This window comes from Symphodus melops (genome assembly GCF_947650265.1).
Source record: "Symphodus melops genome assembly, chromosome: 15".
Classification (NCBI taxonomy): Eukaryota; Metazoa; Chordata; class Actinopteri; order Labriformes; family Labridae; genus Symphodus; species Symphodus melops.
In genome coordinates, this window is record NC_136705.1 from 24,794,743 (window position 1) to 24,819,136 (window position 24,394).

Sequence of the window (24,394 nt, forward strand, 5' to 3'; positions counted from 1 at the left end):
AAAAAACATCCCTTTGATTTGCTCTTGTCTCTGTGCTTCTTTTGTGCGAGACAGACGGAGTGAAGTGGAGGATGTTTCTGGGTGGATGAGTCGAGCTGCACGGTGGGAGATGGAGTGAGAGGAACTGTTGATGCCTCCTCCCGGATCACGTACGAACACACACACACACACACACACACACACACACACACACACACACACACACACACACACACACACACACACACACACACACACACACACACACACACACACACACACACACACACACACACACACACACACACACACACACACACACACACACACACACACACACACACTTGTGCACGCCTCACGCTGCTTTGACTCCACATATAAAGTCTGTATATTCTCGTGTTTTAATTCACATGAATCAAAAGGAAGTGTGTGAGATTAATAAGTGTGTAAGGCCGTGCATGAGAGTGAGGAATGATGGCGCCGCGCTTAACAAGGAAAAGCTAGTGTTAGCTTTGATGAAAGGCTGTTGTCATCTGTTCTGTGGAAGTGTCACCATCACAGCTCCCTGTGGATGCAGCGACAGACTTTTCTTTTGTATAACACTGAATCTAAGGGAACAGAGCATTAATCTCGCCCTGCTTGGGGGAAACTAAAGAAGGCCCTCTGATACAGAATAACAATAGTACCAGGATGGAAACATAGGTTGTGTCAGCTTCTGTAACCTGCTCTGATATAATTATTACAGTTCAGCCGTGCTGTCATGGAGGGGATGTGTTTGAGTTACATCCTCCTGCAGATCTCTCCAGATCCTCTGAAGGAATTCAAACCAGATGCTGATCATGTCACATCAACATTATCATATTAATCCTTACACTCAACTCATGACATGAAAGGGAAAGAGACATTCTCCTACAAGATGTTTTCAGTTAATGTTGGACGGCACATCGATGTGTTTTATCACTTCATTTACTTTTTGATTTAACAAATCAAAAGCGTGCTTTTGAGCATGCTAGCAGCGGCGCTACGCTCTGTTCTGTTTTAAATACGCAAGTGCTTTTTCTTGACAGGAAGTCAAGACAAAGACACGCACAGAGCATCCAGTCAATTTCAAAATAAAACACAACATACAGACTCATTAACCTGCTTTCCATCACTTCATCAATATCACGCAAAACTGGCACCGAATGAAAACCAAATCATGCTCAGAAAGACAAAGCAACATGTATTTATCTTTGCATCAAATATCTGAGATGAATGTGAAAGAAGTGTTTCTGTCTGAGGGATGATGGCAGGGCGGAGCCTGGACGCTGGATTATAATACACACTGTATTAAACCATGTCCAGCCAATGCTGTGCGTGTTGATAAGCAGAGTATTTATGTCCCTCCTACATGTCTGCGTTTTAAACCCGAACATGTGATGAGCTAAACTGGATCCTCATATCTACTAAAGCTGACGGAGAGTCTGTGAGCCGCCTCACCGTCACATCGCTAACACACCGTGCTGTCCTCATTTCCCCGCCCCCGTTGGGAACGCCACTGACTTCATCTTCACCCCTCACAGGGTTCCTGTGGCCGTTTCACATCCTGTGTCCACATACGACACGTGTGTCTGTGTGATAGCAGCGTGCGCGTACCATGGAAAGTGAAGCGAGAACGCGGCGCCCTGCACAGGTCGGCGGGCTGCGTTAATGTTGTCAGCACTGCGTCTGATTGAGGAGGAGAGGAGCCCAGCTTGTGGGCAGCCACCCGGATCATATTAGTGGCGGCGTGAACCCAGAATCAATTCCAACAGGCTTTTTACTCCCTTCAACCACAGCCGCCTGACTGCTTCCACGCTCGCAAATAAGACGAGGCAGGGCAAGCGTGCGGTCAATCACGATCTATGAGCCGATATGAATACTTAATGGCATCATGTCTGATGATTAATGGCCTTGATTAAGCCTATATGGTAATCAATTAATGGTTATACTTACGATACGTTACAGAAATGTGACTTTGTGGTCGCCTGGTTGAGGTGCGTGCAAACACTCTTTTTTGGTTGCAGATATTAAGACTGTTTAAGCACTTTAGACAGAGCTGCTGCTTGTCAACAGGAAAGACTTGGGGCCCCAGGCCAGCAGGGGGCCCCAGGCCAGCAGGGGGGCCCTGGTCAGCAGGGGGCCCCCCCGGCTGACAGAGTTAAACAAAGCAGTGGCCTAAAATGTGCAAATTTTGCAATGACAGTATTAAAAAAAAAAAAAGCTCTCAGCGACGACAAACCTGTCGATGTCAAGCGTACCAGAGTTGGATCGAGTGATAAAAGAAAACAAATCAGCTAAATAGTTTTTCTAAACATCTGATGCATCTCTGACCTCAGAGAGCTGATTCATTCTTAACTGTCATAGAAATGAAGAGGTAACTTTGCGGCTGGTTGTGAGCTCAGTTGCCAGGATGAAGGATGAATAATGAACGGTGCTACATAAAGAGACGTGTTGGAGGAAGCTTGTTTGTCTATTTGCATATTTCAGTATTCGTCTGTTCCAGAGGCCTCCTTACAAAACGTGCGACTCTCGACAGCTGAAGTGTCTCCTTGAGCGGCCGCTGCACAAAACGAACTTCATCATTACTCATCAAACAACAGCTCCTCCGGTGCGTCTGTTTCGGCATCAGGCAGATTCCTGTGCAAAGAAAACCTTGAGTCATTTGTTTGGATCTTTCACTGGGCTGTCGATGTTCTTTTCTTCGATGCAGGAACGGCTGCATCCTCCTGTTTTATATGCATGCGTTTGTTTGTGTGTCGCCGCTGATGTGACTGCACGCCGCCGTGCTCGACTATCTTTCACATTCCTCCTTCTGCAGAGATGTAACCATATTTTGGCTCTCTCCTGGTGACAGCTTGTGGGGAATGCACATTGTAATAAAGCAATTTCCTGTATGCAAATGTCCTGTTTACACGTTCCTGCTCCAGTCATTGTCACTTGACAGATTGCTTGAATATGAGGGGAGCAGCAATACGATGAAAAATGAGAATAGTAGGACTTCAATAAAAAATCTATTGTGGCTTTTTTCAGCCGGCGATATGCTTGAAACTGATGTCACAGGGAGGATCCTCCGTTTCTCATTCGTACACACACAACGGAGGAAGATCAAGGCCGCTATCCATAACGGCTCCAAACCAGCACGCGGAGAGGCTCCTCCGTGATATAACGAGAGAGAAGAAAAGCGAGCGCAGGGGCGAGGTAATGGGCGAGGGGAACAGGAGGAGGTGCGAGGGAGAATTAGCGAGGAGGAAAAGGACGTGACGGAGAGAGTGAGAGAAAGCGAGCGCATTCCTCTGTGATGCATTTCGGTGATGCCACAAAATCTACCTGACTGTCACGTCTCTAGCAGAGAGGATGATGGGATGTTCTGAAAGTGCTGGAGCACACCTGCAGAGTTAATTCACAGCCTCTGATTCACTACTGTCATCCTGCTCTGGCTAAATGAAAGTCTTTTTACACAACGGGGTTACGCATTCCCTACATGGTGCAATCATACCAATCAGCGCCTCTTTCTTTTAAAGCACACTTTTCAGCTCCTTGTTAAACACACATCTACCGGCTGCAGCCTGTATGGAGAAGACATTTAAATCTACTTCCTTGCACCAGCAATTACGTTACCTTGGCGTTCTTCCTTGTGGGAAATCTTAAACGAGTTCCTGTTTTCATAGAGAGCAAGGTGAAAGCTTCAGACGTGCACAGGAGTTTAAAGATGGGAGCAGGTGGGTGGTAAAAAAAACAACATATCTGCCTCAATCTCGAGCTGTGTTGCCAGATGTACGATAATGATCGTATCGGTAACATAATCATACTCTCCATCGAAATTACGATAATTTAGCAATTTAAATGTCACCTCGGCGAAACATCGGCTGTGGTTGGAGAGCGAACCAGTCGCCTCACGCTGACTGAGGCGGCTACCACATCAGCCTCCTTTAGCACCAGACCGACACGTCATCCGCTCTGCTGCCGGGCTCTACCGTCCAATCAGAGCGTCACCTGATGGCTTGCTCGTTCCTGCAGCTCGTCACGCCTCAGGACACATGCGCGACACAACACCTTAAGATGCTACTAGCTTAACTCACAAACAATGTGCACATGAATGTTGTGTTTTGCATCGTCTCAGTTTGGTAAATGTCTCATATGTTCACTAATCCAGACAGAAGATGGAGCAGCGTCGGCTCTCAGTCATCAAAGTGGCTCCAACGATCCAAAGAAAACACAACCTGACGTCTTCTTGGGAAACTAATGTCTTCCAGTAATCAGAATGAGAGTGTGATTTGTGGACTGCGGATGGACACGCATTCTCTCATTAGTATTTGTTCTTCAGATTCTTCAGGTCACGGAGGGCTTGAGACCAGCTGAGGTCTATAGGGTCTATACTGTCTTTACAACTGGACTGTTTTCATCTTCTTCTTTTCTATCTGATATCATTTCTGAAAGCCTCCCGTGGACAGAAACCATTAGAGCAGTGCATCATGGTTAAATGTGGCTGCATGTCCATGTCAGATAAGAAAGAAACAGTTTGTATGTTGTTGAAGACATGCTTCATATAACTGAACTTTTGACTGAATGACTTCAGGACTGTCTGAGTGGTGAGTTTCCTCTCACACCGCCACGGCAGCAGGAAATCCTGTGAACATCGATACGAGTGTCGGAGTGATTAACTCAGCCCATCGCTGCTCCTCAGATTGCTTGATTGGAAACAATATTTTTCAAAGAGTTTTCTTCTGATGAGTTTTCAGAAGTTCCTCGGCCGGTTGTTTTGTTTCCTCTCGGCTCTCACTCATGGACCGACACGGAGCGTTCATCCACTGACAGCACTTGTAAAGGGTGAGAGTGATAACTGGAGAACAACAGCTCCACATTCTCATCTCAGAGCACTAATATGATGAGACGGCTGCTGGGAGCACGGGGGCAGGCAATATAATTAAGGTCTCTCCCCAGAATGTAATCTTCCCGGGAAGAGGCTGGGCGGGGAGCGGGACAGATGACGGGAGCTCAGGGGGAACAAAACAGCCCTCGTCTGGGAGCGGCGAGATGGAGGCCTGAGAGCAGGTATTCCGTCGGGGGTGGGGGGGGGGGAGGAGGGCTGGGGAAAAGTGAGGTAAAAAGGGAGGTAATGCTAGGCTGCTGGAACCAGCCAGCCTCTCTCGGCTCCCGGCTATTAAACTCAATCCTCCGTGGAGCGCCCATCAGGGCTGGTGACTGTGCCTGGCCCCCGAAAAAAAAAAAGATGATGGCATGAAAGAGAGGAGGGAATTGAAAGAGGGACAGAAAGGAGAGCGGGAGGAGAAGATAATGGATGTTTGTTTATTTCACACAGAGAGTGGAGGAGCCGTAACCAAGGACAGATACTGGTTGTTATGCATCCCCGAATTTTTTTGTTCTTTCGAGGGACATTTTCTACCGAGCGCCATTATCACAGTCAATCAAATCTGACATTAAAATCTCATCAGAATATCAACCATTATGTAAATGATCAGCTAGCTGGTTCACTGACGAGAAGTCTCAACTCCTCCAATCCTACCGAGGCAGCGCCACACTTGTTTTACCAACTGTCTGCAAAGCACATTCTCACTGTTCATCTCCCAAACGGCCGGGTGCGGTGAATTCGTTAACATTTGAAGGTGTCACCAAAGCCTGACAGCTTCCAGGGACGACGTCTCTTCAGCTGCAGATGTTTCCTGTGATACAAAAGGTAGCAAAGCTGCCAATGGAATAAATCATTCAAAGACACCTTCGGAAGAACGCGGCATTAAAAATCCTCAGCTTGCTCTCGGTACAAGATGAAATGTGTTTGAGTGGTGAAGATACTCGGCTGCCTGTGTTAACTATTTATCGAATCAAAGCTCGGTCCATACATTGCTTCTGTTTTTACCAGGTGAGACGAGACGTAAAAAGAACGACGTGGAAGTAGCAGGACGAGCAACAGAATGACAATCTGTCGCTAACTTTTTCACTTTTGTCAAAAGAAAACTGAGTGCTGTCAAGTCCCTGCTTTGGTTGTTTTTTTTTATACAGTGCATTTTGAAAGAAAGTCCATTTACCTTGAAAGATTTCAGACATCTTCTTCTTGTAGATGACAAAGTCGGTCTCCAGGAAGACACAGAAGATGACCCGAGTGATCTGTGGAGGAAAAGAGGCAGACGTCAGTGTGTGCTCGTTTAACGGGAAGGATCAACGGGACAAAATCACGGCCATTCAGGGAACTCCATTAGTAACCCTGCGTAAGGAGACACCCGGAGACATCTTTCAGGGAATATTACAGCACATTACATCAGAGGGAGCATTAGTGAGTGGCTGAAGTGGTTTGAGCCGAGCAATACCCCACAGAATCCGACAAAGTGCAACAACGTGAAATTGCACCGTTGAGGATGAGGGGTGGAGAACACTTCACCCGAAACAGGAAGTACAAAAGAAATTAAATAAATGAAAGTCTATAACTCAGGATGCACGCCGCTGCTGCAACAAATCCAAGATGGTGGACGGGAGAGTTATTTGTTTCAGTGCTTTTATGTGACTGGACGTATTCAAGGTATTAACAAAACAGAACAGAGTATAAATCCGCCTCTTCAGGTGAAGAAGATCCGAGCGCTCACAGGATGTAAACGCCATCACCGCGCTCGTTTGCTCTCAGCGTGTTCAAATCGCCTCCCGTCGACATCTTGCAGAAATGTTCCTGAGAGACAAAGAGCATTGTTTGTTGACTGCTTCGTATGTAATGTACGGTAATAGGTCAATATTATATTTCTGCTACAGTTTACATTTCTTACTGTGCAAATATTTATTTCATATTTCTGCAACATCTATTTATAATTTACCTGTAAAAAAACTCTAATTAGAGTTACTTTTTTATATTTTTCTTGCTTTTCTTCGTTTCTTTGTTTCACTTTAAATAATTTCGTTGCTCAATTGTGAGATGAAAATGAAGCCATTCTATTCTAACAGGAAAAACATCCACTTGTAACTAGCAGAATTGGGGATCTACTGCGGCGGAGTCAGACGAATGGATTCTCCCACGATGGGACATCGAGCTCGATGCATCGACGGTGCATTTAAACCTACGGACTGATGCATGTACTGTTTTGAAAAGAACAGACAGGTGGCACCAACCGCAGGTAACGTTCCACAGGCCTGTGTAAATGTTTCTGCAAACAGCGAGCCCGTAGTTTGTTTTGAAGCAGAGATGTAAGGCCTTCACTCGCCGTGCGTATGATAATGTGTCTCACACGAGGCTGCTGAAAGACGGCAGAGGACGAGGTCACCTCTTCCACTTCCTCCGGCGGAGCCTCAGATGTGCAGGCGTCAGTCACAGACAGAGATGCATTACACACCTCAGCAGCAGGTAATCGCTCGACTGAATAATGGCAATTTTACACAACAGCTATAATGGCGGCTATCTGCCCTCCGTCCTCCTTCATGCGGGAAAGTGAAGTTATGAGAGAATAAAGGAAGCTCGCCAGCTCTCGCCCCGTCCCTGACCCGGCACCACACACGGATCGGATTCAAAGAGGGGCCCTTCTAAACCTCCTACAGACAAATATCTATTAATAGTTTATGATCTGTGCTTTGGAGTAAATGTTAGGAGCTGGATCCGGGATGCTTATATTATATTTTGCTGGAAGTCTTGGGGGGTGGTCTTTGTTCATAAAATCTCGACTCCCTCTCTGAACCGTTCAACCCCCCCCCCCCCCCGACTGAAAACAAAAGAAAAGCTTTAAGTGTCCTTTGAAGTCACGGGCGCGCTGACAAACAGATTGTGCAAAAAGCGATAACGCGCCAAGATAGAGCGTACCACTGGGTGCAGGAAGGCCACAGGACAGCAGCTCCCCAGGAATCTCCATTACTCTTTTATGACGCTCCATTCTCAGACCGACTACCCACCGGGAAACTGGATGAATCATGAATTTATATTTTCCTGAGCCACATAAAAGCGTGTGTGTGTGTGTGTGTCTGTGTGTGTACAAGCCCCCCAAAAAAGGCCACAAATATGTTGTCTTATTTTTTTTGTTATATGCGATAAAGATAAGGAGAAATAGTATAAGATTTTATTTTCTGAGTTTACTGACACGTCGTGCTGAAAGAAGCCCAAAGAAACAAACTCTCAGCACCCGCGTCATGTACACTCTCTGCCTCCTTCTCCTTCTCTGTCAGTCTCTTTGTGGAGTTTCTGTTACAGCATGTCCACATTCTGCAGAAAGCTCGGGGAAGGTTTCTTTTATTCTGCAGATCAGAGACACATCGTATGGTCTTTGACAGATATCAGCCAGACCAGGATGCCAAAGAAAAGCCCCCAGTCTCGGGTGTTGAGACCTTGACATTCTGTCTGCATCCAAACAAACAAACAAACAAACAAACACAACGCTGTAAAATGAATCGAATGTAACAGAGAAGGTGAACTCTGGCTTCTTCTTTGTAGAAGTAAAAACCTACCAGTCTGTGCTTATTCTTTCAGAGGCGCCTTATCTCCTGCATGCACACATGTAGAGCTGAAGAGTCGAAGCAGGACAATCGATGAATGAGTGTGCAGCCTTGAGAAGCAAACACACCGTTTTTATCCATAAACAACATTCGTTAGATGCCGATCAGTCCTGAAACACACGCGTACTTTCTGTCATGCATGCTTTAAATCTTTTCGCTGTTGAAAAAGCTGGAAGTGCCACTCCTCTTAGACGTCTCTGGACAAGAGAGACAGGAAGTGCAGGGAGAGGAGGTCGGATTCAAACCCACAGCTGCCACGATGAGGGGCTTCAGCCTCCGCACACGGGGCAAACGACACGACCGTTTAGCTAACCGGAGACCCAAACGGCGAGTTATTTCTTCATGTTGGATTATAAACAGTCTCATAAAAGCTTTGTCAACTTGGATAAGAGAGCACGATTATAATGAGCGGTAAGAAATGTGGCTAAATATTCATTTTAGATGTGCACGTTAAAAAAGAGAGCCTGTGTGTGTGTGTGTGTGTGTGTGTGTGTGTGTGTGCGTGCGTGTGTGTGTGTGTGTGCGTGTGTGTTTTGAGCGTGCACCCTGCAGCCGTCAAGGTTGAAAAAGTTAATGGAAGACTAATTAGAAAGCTGGGATCACGGCATGCTAACCTGCCCGGTCATTACTCATCCCTGATTGGGGGGCGTTCTGCCAAAGGGTGAGCACATTATGATTGCTCCCCCCCCCCAACCCCCCCAACCCCCCCCCGGCTGCACACGGGACGCTCGTCCTGTTCTGCACAGGAAGCTGTGAGTCTTTCCTGTCTGCTTGAATTGTTGCTCTTCGAACTTTAATTGGTGGAAGCTCGGCCAGCTAACATTTGAATTTGAAAAATTATGAATTCACTTGACGGAGGGGGGGGGGGACAAAAACGGTGTGTTTGAACATCAAAGAAAAGCATTGTCACCCAATCAGAAGACTGAAAAAAAACAGTCTGTGCTGTAAAATACTGAGTGACGCAGCTTTAAGATCACATTTCAATAACAAAGTGCAGAATCTTTGTTCATGGCGCCTAATCAAGTCCAAAGCGTGCTGCTCAGCTGTAATTGGCTTCTGAATATACGATAAGATGAGGCTAATTAAAGCCATCATGTCAGTGGTGCAGCCTCAGCTAGCTCGTTAGCATGGCTCCTGAAATCAGTCAGTTCGTGGCGGCCTCTCTGATAATGAGCTGAGTGAAAGAGTACGGACGTGAAGTGCTGTATGTGGTTTTTAATTTGTGCGTATCTGCAGCTCATCATTGTGGTGCAGGGCTCACCAGGTGCCTCACACTCCTGCTGGCCGGCTAACAGATGAGCTGTCATAGCCGGCCACCCATGCCCGTAATTACACGGAGGGCAGTGCCAGCAGAGTCTGACGTGCAGACACAACGCACGCACTTTTGTTACTTGCATTTCCTTCTTGATTCTGTCACAAACAATAATGGGGACAGGTTGTCCGAGCATGTCCCTCCAGCTGGAGCCTAAACCCGAGGGAAGCCTTTGTGTGTGTGTGTGTGTGTGTGTGTATGTGTGTGTGTGTGTGTGTGTGTGTGCTGCCTTGTTACTGAGGCTTTGGCTCATTCTGAACCCTGAATGGTTTCATCCAGATGGACGTCAGTGACAGCTGATATATGATATTAACGCCGGCTGAAACAATTCAGTCGTTTGCTTTATTTGTTTTTGTTGAAGGTCGCGGTGAATAAAAACATCGGCGTGCGTCGGCGGGCAGGTCACCGATCCATCACGGAGTCTGAGCATAATGAACTTTATGTGCATCAAACACGCCGACATCCACACAGGAAATACATGTTGTGTTTATGATTTATTCATCTCTGACATGACATATGAGCGCTGTGCCTGTGATTGTACGCTGATAGTACATGTCATTGTTCAAGACAGATTGAATAATTCCAGCAAATTATTCCTGAGCCAGAAATATCTCTCCATAAAGCCCGGCCTCGTAGCTGCATCATCAAAGCTATAATCAGCGAGTGCTTGTCTCCTTTGTTGTCAGCAGCGCAGGATTGGATCGAGGGTTCACTTTGAGGCAGGTGGACCATATCCAGGCCTTATTACTGATGTAATTACACACACCTGTGTCCTCCTCCTCCTCCTCCGTCGCTGCAGCAACCCACAGAAAAACTCAGCCAGGGTCGAAGCAGAAACTGAATCATAGCTCGGAGGTTTTTGAGTTTGGATTTGAACGAGACTCAAAAGCGTTGTCATATTTTTGTTCTTATACGATGATGAAAACAAATGGCGTTGTTATTTTAGGAAAACCGAAACATCCACTCACACTTTAACTCACTTCCCTTTTACAAGCAGAGTGTTTAAAAGAACTGCAGCTCGCTCAGAATAACAGGCACATGACCTCAAAGCTTAAAGACACCACTGACAGGATCAGTGGTGCAAAAACATTTAATACTTGATCATTATGTGAAAAAGTTTTGTACACATTTCCCTCCCTAGAAGATGATTTATCACTGAACTTCCTGCTGATGCTTCATGTTCACAGTGACGTCATCATCAGCGGCCACCGAGAGGGAGCAGTGCACGGATGAGTGCACTGTTTCGTCCCACACTGAGTGTTGGATGTCAGACAGGATTAAAGAATAACATCAAATATCCGTCCCGTGCGCCACACCGGGGCTGCACAGTGAAGCGCTGCTCCTCACAGAGACCGTGTCCACCGCCTGGACCCGTTGATTCTGTCGGTGGCAGGACTGACACTCGGGTGAAGCTGGGAACAGCTCCACCGTTTGACTTTGATTGACCCCGTCTGCAGAGTCTGCAGCAAGATGGCGAATTATCATTTCAAAGAAGGGCCCAGAAAAGGTTCTCCCTTTGAACAAAACGCCTCCGATCCATACATCAAAGGAGAGGCCTGACACCGGCTCGGAGAGCGCTGAGCTCCGATCGACATCACATCTGCACTACATCATGATAAGGCCTGTAGGACAGTCAATGGAGCCAGCTTCATATTTCCAAACAGATGACACTTTTTGGTAACTGCTTCTGTACACAATCATGCACGAGAGCTCAGCACAGCGTGACTAAAGAGAAAGTGATAAGAGTCTGGTAAGCTGCCTGGTTATTTCATCAGCGTTAGACATCGGCACGCTGCGTCTAAAGCCGTACGCGGGGCAGAATGTAAAACATTTGATCGGGAAAACGCTGTCTTGCTAGATTTGGAAAAATCCACAAGATAATAAATCAGCAATTTGTATGTTAATTCAACAACTGCTGTGTGTGCCTCACATTTTTTACACATTAGAGCTGAACAAATAGTCCCTACTGTATTATTCAGGCTTCATTGCTGCATGGTATTGTAGACAGAAATTGGAGTACAGCATGCTCGAGGCGTCGAGCATTTTAGCTCGCATTTTCAAAAATTGTTCTCTCAAAGTGAAAGAGACAGCATTTGACTTTCACAGGCTTTGAGCTGTTCCTGCCAGCAGCCGCTGCCAGCAGCAGAAGCACTGCGCTCTCTGAATTTTATTTCTTTTTTTAAAGACAGACACTATTTCAGCATAAAAAAAACTTCACAATTGAACCCCTGAATTTCATTTTAGACCGTTTTTATTCCTTATCTTTCTGAAAGAGGACGGCAGACTTTATGGATTTTAAAGTCCCAAGTAAAGTTTACGATAAAACAACCAAAACCAGCGGCTGAAAATATCCTAAAGTGGCTGTTTAACTTCCTCGATTAACGGCCATCCACTGACTGCAGCTATACGTGAAGCCGCATGTATTTAATGAGAATCTTCAGATCTCAAGAACAAGACATCGCCTCCAGAGATTTAAGGTTAACTATACTACTGCATCTTTTTGGCATGTGACCAATGCTGCAATGGACTCCGCTGACAAATTTGTCAATTAATATGGATGGTCGAATAATTATAGTGATGGAGCACATGTGTTGGGTCTGTGGGGAATAGTGGGAGTGTGACGGATCGGGCCATTTTCTCTTCATAAAGATGAGAGGAGGTGCAGCTGCGGACGAGGTCAGAGGGGAATGATGAAGGAAGGACTAATGTGAGGGCTGTATCTATGATCCATGGCTGCATCGGTAATGATGTGACCTCTGGACAGCCAACCTCTGCTGAACAGGCAGAACACGTGAAGCTGGAGGGAGGAAGTGCCACCAATGTTCTGAGTCATTCAAAATGTTTGAGGTCCAAACTTCTGTGCTGCGCCGCACTCGAGCACCATGCTGCTCAGACCAATGAGGTTCGGACTTCTGAAGTTGACCATTATTATCACCATCGTGTTTTTTGGAAGCTGAAGAAACTCTCTTTGTGTGGCAGTGTGGAGTATGCCTGTCAGGGATTCTGCTGTTGGCCCTGCAGGGAAAACCTGAATTCCATCGTGCATCTTTTTCGTATGTTTTCATCAAGGCGGAGGTGACCTTGCCCTCACTTTGTTTCCACTTGCTATAAGACCTTGCAGTCTCCCTCAGCACATCTTCATGTCTCTCATCGAGCCCTCTTAAAGCAATGCCTGGCCTCTGACACCTTCGCTGTGCTCCCAATTCCCTTATTGACCACCTATATCATACAGCAGTGTCACACGTCAGGTTGAAGGATTGTGGGTGTCAGACTCGGAGTCTGCTCGTCTGCTCTCCACGACTGTGCAGGGCTGATCCTGCCTGGTTGTCAAATCCACTCTCCTATTTTCATTTTTCCTGTTTCTGTTCAGTCGATACCTGCTGAGTGTCTGCTCTGTGCAGCCAGGTACAGACATCCGCTAAGCTGAAGCTGCTGCGCCCAGCTCATCTCGACGAAGTCATGACATGATGTGTGCTTCATGTCACATGGAAGCAGTTTTCACACAACAGGGGCAAAGCCTTTTAGGTCCAGCAGGGGAGACTGGAGCACCGTCTTAGACACATGGAATCCACTGATGAGCACATAAAGCAACGCCTCTCTCCTTTTCCCAAAGATGAATCATGTCTGATGTTTTCCTCCCGTGTTTTGTGCAGTCAGGGCGTCTCTCTGTGCTCGTCAGGCACATCCAGCGTCTTCTTCTTTTCAGCTGTATGTTTGCCTTGTCTCGGCCTGACCGGTTCTGAGGGGGGTTTCCTGGGAGGAAATATGTGCTGTGCTCCAGCCGGGTCCTCTCCAGTTTGAGTATCACACAAAAAGCTGCCAGATGAATGGGAATCCAATCACAGCTCCCCAAAGCAGAATCGCACTCAGCTGAATACAAGCCGGGAGCTGGAGAGGCACGGAGGAGGCGCCGGTGACCTGTAATTTATCTTACAAACATGTCACTGTTTCCTCGGATGATTCACACGGACTCGCCACCAAACCCCGTCTCCCTCCACTGCTTTCTTATTAGTGTAAAGCACAGACTGTATATAAAGACGTATGGACAAACAGCCGCCTGGGAGTGAAGCCAAACATTTAGAGCTCCCTTCGGTCATAAACCCCGCCTCCTCCATGTTAACAGATGAGACATGGGTCAAAATGTAAAACTTAAAAACACGCCATATTAATGGCTGACCAGGATATAAACAATCTAAAATAATAAAACGTGCGGTACGAAGTAATGGAGCAGTGTCGGTTCAAATTATTTAAAGTATTTTATTCTGTATTTCATAGTATTTTATTTTGCTGTATTCGTCCCACCGACCTCTCATTGATCACAAAGGTTTTAATAGTTTGTCTCAAACTCCACATGTGATGGTTCTTATTTTATTCCTCCAGCTTCCTCGGCTCGTAAACACATGATGCAGTCTCTTTCACTTTTAACCCACATACAGTTTTGTTTTTTTCCCCGTGAAGGTCAACGCTGTGAAGTCAAGATGAGCTCTCATTAGGAAGTATTCTGCTTCACCTACCTTTCGTTTTTCAGCTGAAGCTTTGTTATCACAGAGCCCATACTTACAAGATGCTAACGCTAAGTTCAGGCAGGAATATAAAGCTCTTGTTCTTTTTTCCCTCTCACACACACAGTGTGCTTTAAAGACCACACTGAAGCCCTCAAAGGAAGGGGTCATTACAGCTTCCATATGCAAAACAGAGACACAATCAGCTGAGTAGTACGCTCATTGTTTCATCCCAAGTTTAGAGGCCGAGTGTTCACCGTCCTTAAAGAGACAGACTCCTCTCCTTCTACTCAGCCTGAGAGGAAGGGAACACGTCCAGGAGTCTGAAGGCGTTTAAAAATAAAACAGGATAAAGACATTTCCACTAAAGCATTAAAAGGAAAGCGAGCATGCGTGGCGTTAAAAAGGTGATCCTTTGCACGTTAAGACACCATGATAGCCGCCGCGAGGCTGCGGTAGATTTACACAGTGCTGAACGGAGCGCATGGAGGAGTGTGATGGCAGGAAATAAAAAACAGAACGCGGCGATCCTGAGAGCGATACCATATGGCGGTGTGGGCGACATCAAACATGAGAGGAGGCCTCAAAGCAGAGGTGCTGTTTGACATAACGTACAAAGTGGAATGAAGATCTGATCTGGACTTTGTCAGATCTGTCGGGGAAATTTACAGCCGCTCGTTGGATGTGTGTAGCGCTCGAGTGTCGGGGGTATTTATTTACAGTGACCAACAACAGAAGGTAGAAAGCTTTTTTTAAGGGGCCCGTGGATAAGATCACCATGACAGGAGCGGAAACTGTTCAACATTACAAGACACACAAATCACTAACAAATAGAGAGTCTATGGCAGAACCTGTGCTGAGAATGAGAACATGCTGCAGGAGAAATATGCACTCAGTAAGTTGTTCTGCTGTGATACCTGCTGTTGTCGTATTTAGAAACTTTGTGAATTTAATTTCTCCTCTTTTTGCTATTTTTATTAAAATCAAGTTTTTAACATTTTACCAATCGTGAGAGATGACATTTGACACATTTTTTTTTTTAAAACTCTGTGGTGAAGAGAAAACAGTCCACTCAGAGAGAACTCAAATCAGAGCCTCTGAGAGCAGCGATTAAGATAAAACCCGTCTGCTTTGGGTTTCTTCTGTGCTGCTGAAATTGGCGGCAGCAGACTGAGAGAAGATGCCTGAAGGTGTTTGCTCTGAAGACGGGAGGCTGATTACATATTATACATGTAAGTGGCTCGCAAGCTTTACAGCAGGTTAATCAACCAAAGCAGAGGCCGTGGAGATGTGTGTGAATGAGTGTCACTCACTGAAGAGCTTTGCTTTCTTTGGGATGACAAACAGCTGTGCAGAACAGATCCACACACACACACACACACACACACACTTATCTGGAATCCATTGATGCATCCATTTGATCCCAACATGCACCTTGATCCATCTTGTCTTTCACAAAACCACAGAGACACTTTCAGCTGATTCAGTCCTCGTCTCTCACTCGTGAAAGTGTATTTGTGTTTACAACAAAAGCTACTGAACGTGACGTGTTCTTGGAGATTCTTGTCGTTTAAAACGAGACATTAACGGTTCCACGTTTATCAACAACAGCTTCTGAATTAATATTCATCTCCTTCACAATCTCGTCTGCAGCTATGACTAAAAATAATCCCATTAACCTTTGAGGTGTTGATGCTAGGCGCAATATGGAATACAAAAAATGGTGTGAGGAATATCGTCTATATCAGGATTAGTTTTGTCGTAGGAGGAAGAAGACGACTAATTAGGCAGCGCTGATACGGCAGGAAGAAGCTGAGGGGGGAGAAGAACTGTTACCAAGCTGAGGAGAATAATATTCAGAAGCTTTCTCTCCTAAGATTTAAGTTCCATGAACTCTCAAAGAGAAACGGAGTCAAGACCAGAGATGGTATCAGATGATGGATGTGATGTGTGGAGTCGTGAGTTCTCTCCGGGTTCTCGACCTCCCGCTGTTCAAAGACATGCTGGTTAGGTTATTCTGCGACTCTAAATCGCTGTAAGTCGTGAGTGTGAGCACGAATGAAGCCGTGTGATCGACTGGTGACCATCCGGCGTGTGCCCTGACTCTCGCCCAATGAAAGCAGGGAGCGTCTCCAGGCCATGTGACCCCGAACGGGACAGGCAGTATGAATAATGGAAGGATGGACCAGCACTTCAAGCCTGTTTTTTTCACTTCATATCTTCAAGTAAATTTTAATGATTTAGATATATTACAGTCTATATACACACACACACACACACACACACACACACACACACACACCGGCTCAGATTTGAGCTTGTGCTGTGTTTGCATCAATGCTGCACATGTTGTCACCCTCTGAACTCGAGCACAGTCACTTGAGTGCAGCGAGGGAAAAGGAGAGAATGCTGTTTTCCCAGAGCCCACCCTGATTTGCATGATTCATCTCTGAGAGACTGTAATATATCTATATTACTGTCAGAGTGTTGGTCGTGCTGCACCTCGGGGTAGCAACATGCTAACACAGAGGCCACTGACGAACAAGGAGGGATCCCTATAAGAGCCTCAGAGGCCATTAATACAGGAAGAACGTTCAGTCTGAGTCATCAGAGGGCTTATGAGCATGGAGGGTTCCTAAAACAGGCTGTTTTTAAACAAGAACCCACTCTGAAAAAAAAAATTAAAACATCCCCTGAGCGACAATAAAATAGCTAAAGTGGGTCTAATTAGCATGATTAGTCGAAGAAAGCTCAGTGCCCAACTCTTGAATATGAATCAAATTCTTTCACTTGTTGGCAGCTCAAATAAAATTGTCTACATGAAATTCTGCTCAGCAAGGTAATTTTAGTCAAAGGAAAGAGCAGGGACAGTGGTTTCTTTCTGTGCAGCAGCTACATCAGCTCAGGGTGCAGCAGCTACATTAACTCAGGGTGCAGCAGCTACATTAACTCAGGGTGCAGCAGCTACATTAACTCAGGGTGCAGCAGCTACATTAGCTCAGGGAGCAGCAGCTACATCAGCTCAGGGAGCAGCAGCTACATTAGCTCAGGGTGCAGCAGCTACATTAACTCAGGGTGCAGCAGCTACATTAACTCAGGGAGCAGCAGCTACATTAGCTCAGGGAGCAGCAGCTACATCAGATCAGGGTGCAGCAGCTACGTTAGCTCAGGGAGCAGCAGCTACGTTAACTCAGGGTGCAGCAGCTACGTTAACTCAGGGTGCAGCAGCTATACATTAGCTCAGGGTGCAGCAGCTACATCAGCTCAGGGTGCAGCAGCTACATTAACTCAGGGTGCAGCAGCTACATTAACTCAGGGTGCAGCAGCTACATTAACTCAGGGTGCAGCAGCTACGTTAACTCAGGGTGCAGCAGCTACATTAACTCAGGGTGCAGCAGCTACATTAACTCAGGGTGCAGCAGCTACATTAACTCAGGGTGCAGCAGCTACATCAGCTCAGGGTGCAGCAGCTACATCAGCTCAGGGTGCAGCAGCTACATCAGATCAGGGTGCAGCAGCTACATTAGCTCAGGGTGCAGCAGCTACATTAACTCAGGGTGCAGCAGCTACATTAGCTCAGGGTGCAGCAGCTACATTAACTCAGGGTGCAGCAGCTACATCAGCTCAGGGTGCAGCAGCTACATTAGCTCAGGGTGCAGCAGCTACATTAACTCAGGGTGCTGAGGTAGTCTACAGTGTCACACATGATGGACGGTGGTACTGCACTGTACAGATCCACAGTCGAATGTTTCTCAAGCTTTTAGAAAGTCCTCTCCAGCTCTATGCAGCTATCCCAAGGAAGTCTCCAATCAATACAGTATCTGTTTCGGTCGAGCTGTCGCTTAGAAAATCAATGACCTCCCCATTTCGAGCAGTGTTTTTCTGCACTGACTCATGTAAGCTTCCTAAAACCTGAGAGCGGGAGCTGGTTATCTCCCAGCCGTGCACCTCGGCGACTATCCACAAGAGCTGGGTGACACTTTGGTAATGCAACAACTGTGTAACACAGGGGACAGGCTGCCTTTGTAATTAATAATGCTAATCTAACATCCCTTTATATGTGCACTTAGAAAAAGACAAACAAGGATAAGTAGGAGGAGAAAACCTGCAGTAGAACGGGTATGATGGATGAGCCGGCTCACCAAGTGACTAATACCAGGGGATAAGAGCGAGTATTTCCCCCCTGCTGTTAATACTTTAATAAACAAGCACATCCACTATTTTCTAAGTAATATATCCAGTCTAGATGCTAATTAATGTTGCTGATAAATACGGTCCGTTAAAGATGTGCCCAGGGACTAATTAGATCAGAGGAAGAAGAGTGGCTGAGCATGCAGAGATATCACATGGGACTGAGGAGTAAAGAGGGAGAGCGCCCACTCTGTCATGCAGCGGAGACTCGGCCCGCTCAGTCTTCAGGAAATCCTCCCTGCTCCATCAACAGGAAACCAGAGGCTAATATAATACCTGGAGATCCATAAGAAGCAACCGGGGGATAAACCGGGGGCAAGATAATGAAATGTGATTCGTCTCACCGTGGCAATCGAGCACTTTAAAAACAGCAGCTGAGCCGTAAAGGGGAGCAGGGACGTGGTCTTTAAGGGAGGGAAGAAAAACATCAGGGTGGTGCGCTGGGACAGAGCAGCTGACGGTAAGCCAGTCTTAACCACATCTCTAACCAGGTCCAGGTGGACACGCTCTCTCTCTCTCTCTCTCGGCATCGCCAGACTCCCAGAAGTGGGTCAACCCAGCACCAGAGAGGAAAAGAACTCTGGAGTAGATGAAGAAATGAATCCACTTGACAAAGACGCAGCAAACACTTGAAGCTCCAGTCTTAACATACTCCAAACAAACCATCTCTCCAGGATGAGAGGAGCATGGCGGAATAAAGCCCACGTTGACCCCTCGACCTCTGGAAGTGCACTCCTATATTACCATTCTGCAAGCCTGTGCTTTGACCTTTTCAAATCCCTCTTTAAAGGTTGTGTTCTTGTGTCTCTGTGCTGCGCGGGCTCTGCAGGAGCAGCCGGCTGAGTGAGCGCACCTCGCCTCTCCACACCGTGACCTACAAAGCTATTGTATTAAAAGAACCGTATTTATCACAGCTCTCCACACCGGTCTGCTCTACCTTCTGCACGGAGAACGCAACCCCTTCCTGAAACTCGAGTGCTCCTCCACTCAGCACTTTGAAAAGCTTTTTAAGCACGACTGGTTGGAGGGATCTCTGCAAAGGAAGTCTGATCGCTTGGCTGCTTTGAAAGGTGAAAATGGAATTCAGGAGCCACTGAAAGTTTAATACGTCTGTGATATGTCTGTGCCGGCCGCTTGGAAACACAGGGATCTGCAGGCCCTTCAACCACCTGTCTGTTATTTTGAACCAAACATCAAATCTGCATTTTAGATTGCAAGCTAGAAATCTTTGTTTAGAGGTACATATTAAGGAATTCATTGTCTTTATATTCATTAAAGAAAAAGACCTCGCAGTTGTTCCTTACATTTTTATTTCATTACAAAATGTATTTCTATCACAGAATGATATAAAAATCATCCAAATAATCAGTGAGTATGTTCTTCTTCTTCTCTCGTCTAAAACAGCTTTTATACACAAGGGGAGGAACCTAAAACGGAGCGAACGATCCACCTTTTTAAATCTTCAAAGAGAATTGTCAGACTCTCTAAAACGTCCTCGCCGTACGAAGACAAAAAGTGTTTCTGCGCCTCACGATCAAAGGGCCGGAGTCATTTAGGGCTGCATGTTTCCCTGATTGGAAAGTGTCTGCTGGTCGTCAGTTTGAGCGTGGCCGCACCGCTCCACTTTCTCTCTCCATCCTCTCACGTTATGAGTAAAGCTGTCAAGTCTGCAGACGGCGATGGTGTGAGAATAAAGGGCCGTAGTGAATCTTTAATGGCACACGCTGAAATGGTCCTGATCAAACGCAGCACCTCGTCTGTCAGCCCGCAGACCAACATCCGGGTTTCCACTTATGATTCAGCACCGCCTCAGGTTGAACAACTTCCTTTTAACAGAAGTCATATGAGACGAATCGAGTGCTCAGAAGAGACGCTGATGGAGCTGCATGGGATCACATGAGAGGCCGCGACTCAGCACGCAGCTCGGATTTAGCAACAAACACAAAAACAATGAGTCGGAGACTCTCTGTAACCACGAGCGGAGACGCCACAAGGCAAACAGAGTCACAAGTTCTCCATCATTCCTTCAATAATCTAATTAAGAAGCTTACTGGAACCATGAAAAGTTAATGAGAGGGCTGTGACACAGGCGTACTCCAGACGCCGCAGCGCTTTATCTGTGCGCGCGGACCAAATGGAATTATTTCCACAAAAGCATCTGGAGTCGGATATCCTTTTCTCCCCTGGAAGTATCTCATCCTCTCATCTCCGACCGAACCTCGGCGCTAATTCCTCCAAGACAGGGACACAAAGCCATCCCCATTTTAATGATTAAAACAAAAAAAGCGGTTTCTTGAAAACGTACAGTAAGTAGGTTAAACAAACAGCGGAGCTCCGAGGGGGAAAGACGTGACGGCACCTGTGATATTTATAGCTGAGAGTACGAGAGGCTGTGTGTGATACGTCTCCCTCCGCCGGGATGCTGCCGTGCCTCTGTTTTGACTTCCAGTGTGTCCTCCTGTCTGTGCGCCCTGAACATACAGAGGAACATGTTGACAACAGTGCACACACAGCGCTAACACGCCGTCCTGCGTCCTGTGGCTGAATCTGTAATTCAACGCTGCGGTGTCTGTGCTCGCTTCCTCGCCTGCTTTTGTCTCATCCCTGCCTCTCTAAAATAAACTCCAGGCCCTTTTTTTAGACAACTTCAGGGCATTTAGATGCTGAATTGTCTGGACTTGCCGCTCAAACATGTCCCACACAGCGGACCGATCGATTGTGTCTGACACGCTGTTACATTTAAGTAGTTTGCTTTCGGAGGCCGTCTGTGCTTCGCAGAGTTTTAGAAAAACGGCGCCCGGCTGGAAAAAGTCTCCTTCATGTCAGGGTGATCAAAAAACACCCAGACGAGAGGTGCTGGGTCAAAATGTCAATATGGCAATATGTCTTTGTCCTGACTCATGTCATACAATCATTCAATAGTTCTGCAACGTGTCGGGCCGTCGTGTTCATGCTGAGCTCTTTAGATTGTGAATCCTGATCAGGCTGGAGCTGAAGCATCTTCACCTTGTGTTGTAGAGGAGATCTGATTGGTGAAGAGGGTGAATGCACATCACACTTCAGAGCAGCCCTGCTCAGATCAGTGCAGCCACAGTGAAAAAGGACTTGACACGCCTCTGAGCATGAGTCACTCCGCCGCCATGCGCCCCCCTACGTGACGGCGTTGGGAGGCTTTCACGAGCAGCATGTGTGCAGGGGGCTTCTGACAGAAGAGCCCAGGGATGGAGGTGTTGACATGAAGGTGTAAGACGATTGGTGGGGGTTGATTCCTTTTTAGAAATGGAGGCAGATGGCAGGATGTGAGCATTACTTCCTGCTTCGAGCTGCCTGTAGGTCTACGGGGTCAACAGCCCGCTTCGCCTTCCCCGCCTGCTCTGCGCTCGCAGGAAAGGGAGCGGGTCAATCTTTTATCTCTGGGACATATTGAAAAAGCACCTGAGAAAAGATCACAGCAGCACAGGAGGGGGGGGGGGGGGAGTACATCGCTCCTAAGATAAGGCGCCATGGCTGACAGCACTTCCATTTCTTCCACTTGCTTATTTCATGTGATTGAGCTTTAATCATATTCTGTGGGTAACAGCCTCTTGCGTTCTGTAGTTTTCATAATTAAGATTCAGTGTGGCATGATGAAGTCCCAATGTCTTTGCATCGCCATCGCCGCAGCCGCAAAATAAAACCGACGGTTGTGAAGAGGAGGGAAACCATCAGGACGGACTTTTTATTTTCTCTCACTGATCCTTAAAAAAACCTACAAAGACGGGTTCTTCAGAGCGGCTCAAAGCCGGGAGCCAACAATCCTTGTTTTTGGGAGAGTATTCACTTTGAAGAAGTCAAACACCAGGAAGCACACACAAAGCGTCCAAAGACGACGGCGAGCTTCCTGGATGTTGATTGAGGTTTTTGTAAATCCGAAAGGAATCGGATGAAAGTAAAGCGTGCTTTGCAGCTTCTTGTTCCATCGAGGTCAAAAGAGACTCGACCGTGTGCTTAACGTGAACATGTGTTCGAGCTGCAGCAGGATCCGACGTCATGACCGAGAACGATAACATGCATTTGCATGAAATTCATCTTTCCTCAACTGTACATTTTAATTGGCTCAGTTTAGTTATCTGTGGCGTCGACAGGAATAAGAATGAGCGAAGCTACAGACGGATTCACTGTATTTCAAATCAGCAGGCGCATCTACCTTCCAACACGCCCCAATTAAATCTGACATTCTGTATGCAGCGGCTTTAAGCAGCCAGTGGTGTGTGTGTTTATGAATATGTATTCCTTTTTACGCTGTCAATTAAGCATTGGATAAACGTCCATGATATGCTTTTCACGAGCTTAAGTGTAGTCAAACTAATTCTAATTAGCTGGCTTATAGGAGAGGCCCAGATTAAGAGTAAAGAGCTGTGGACGTCCCACAGGCACAAGGCTAACAGCCCATATGTGAGTCTGTGTGTGTTTTGTGGAAAAAATAAATCGTCTCACATGTTTTACACTTCTGAGTCGTTCAGCCTTGGCGCTTAGTGGATTTGCTTTCCAACATTCCCCTCAGTGAAAAAAATAAAAAAAAGGCCTCACACATCTGTTCGACGTTTCCAAAGTCGTCGGCTGATGTGCTTCGGACGGTGTCATTAAAACATCGCAGGTTACGGGCCCGTCATAAAAGTGCCCAGCTCTCCAGGTGTCGGGAGACATTCGCTGGACTCCCGCAGGATTTGGCGGCGGGGAAAAGAGGATTTGGAAGTTTCATGAGAAGACAAAAAAAAAAATTGCATGAAAACCTTTCGCTCCGAAACTGCAGGAAAGCTTCCAGAATGAGGATTAAGGTTCAACTTCCATCTGTGTGACGGACAGACGCGTACTTAGCAGACAATTATAATCCTTTTAAAGCTAATAAAAGCGCCATCATGCTGTTTCAGCACGAGGTGAGCTGATGCTGGCTGTTTTCACTCTGATTGGCTGCCTGCTGCTGAGAGGTAGACGTCCTATCTTCAGTCCCCACAACAGCTGCAAGCTTAGAGGGTCAGAGGTCAAACCTGGGTTCGCATCAATCAAACATCCAGCATGAACCCTACACGGGTTAATTTAGTAACTCATTTATCTGAGATGTGCTCGTGTGAGGGTTTTTTTTTTTTATGCCTCTTGGACGTAACTCGGCTCTTTATTGCTCTGTTGAGGAGAGAGCTTCTCCCCTGAGCCAGCTTCCACCACTCGCTGCAGCAGGCAGGAGATCAAAATGGGACGATACTATTTGATGTTCCTCCACATTCAGAGAGGAGAAAAAAAAAAACACTAATAAACCCGACTTAAAAAGAAACCTGTCAGTGCCAGATTCAGATTTTTTGGGATGGAGCCACCGCAGGATAACCTGAGGTGTCCCCACTTTCATCTGACTGGACTGAATTACATCAGGGAACTCATTAGTGCTGCAGTCTTTCAAACCGCTAAAAACTTAGCATCCCTGTTATCCAGCCAGGAAGACATCTGCGTGGCACCCGTCCCTCGAACACCATGCAGGCCCCGCCCAACAACGCAGGTCACGGGGTTAATGGGTTGCCATGACATTGTTATTACATGTAGCGATGTTATCTGATGGAATAAATTGATTTATTGACTTAATGAAGTTCTTCAAGCGGATTATGAAGTCACAATGAAGACTGATGCCTCGCCGTTTGCTTCTTAAAGGGATGCTTCACCCATTTGCATGAAGCTGTGTATCATTAGAAACATGGTAGTAGTGTTGAATGGTCGTGAGTCCAGCCCTCATTTCGCCCTGAGACGAGAAGTTTTCTTCATGTGATGCAAAATGAAGCTTTTTGCATCACATGAAGAAAACTTTCAAGCAAAGAAAAACTATTTTTCTCGTCTCAGGGCAAAATGAGGGCTGGATTCACGACCATTCAACACGACTACCATGTTT

The 24,394-nt window shown here is 46.4% G+C and overlaps 1 protein-coding gene across 1 annotated transcript in view; it reads right to left on the reverse strand.

Moving 5' to 3' along the window:
* LOC306835992 (uncharacterized protein) overlaps positions 1 to 24,394 on the reverse strand; it is a 242,486-nt gene that overhangs the window by 30,480 nt on the left and 187,612 nt on the right. The window contains exon 5 of the mRNA XM_079362844.1: positions 6,045 to 6,123. Coding sequence (XP_079218970.1) covers positions 6,045 to 6,123 — 79 coding nt within the window. The remainder of the gene's footprint in view (positions 1 to 6,044; positions 6,124 to 24,394) is intronic.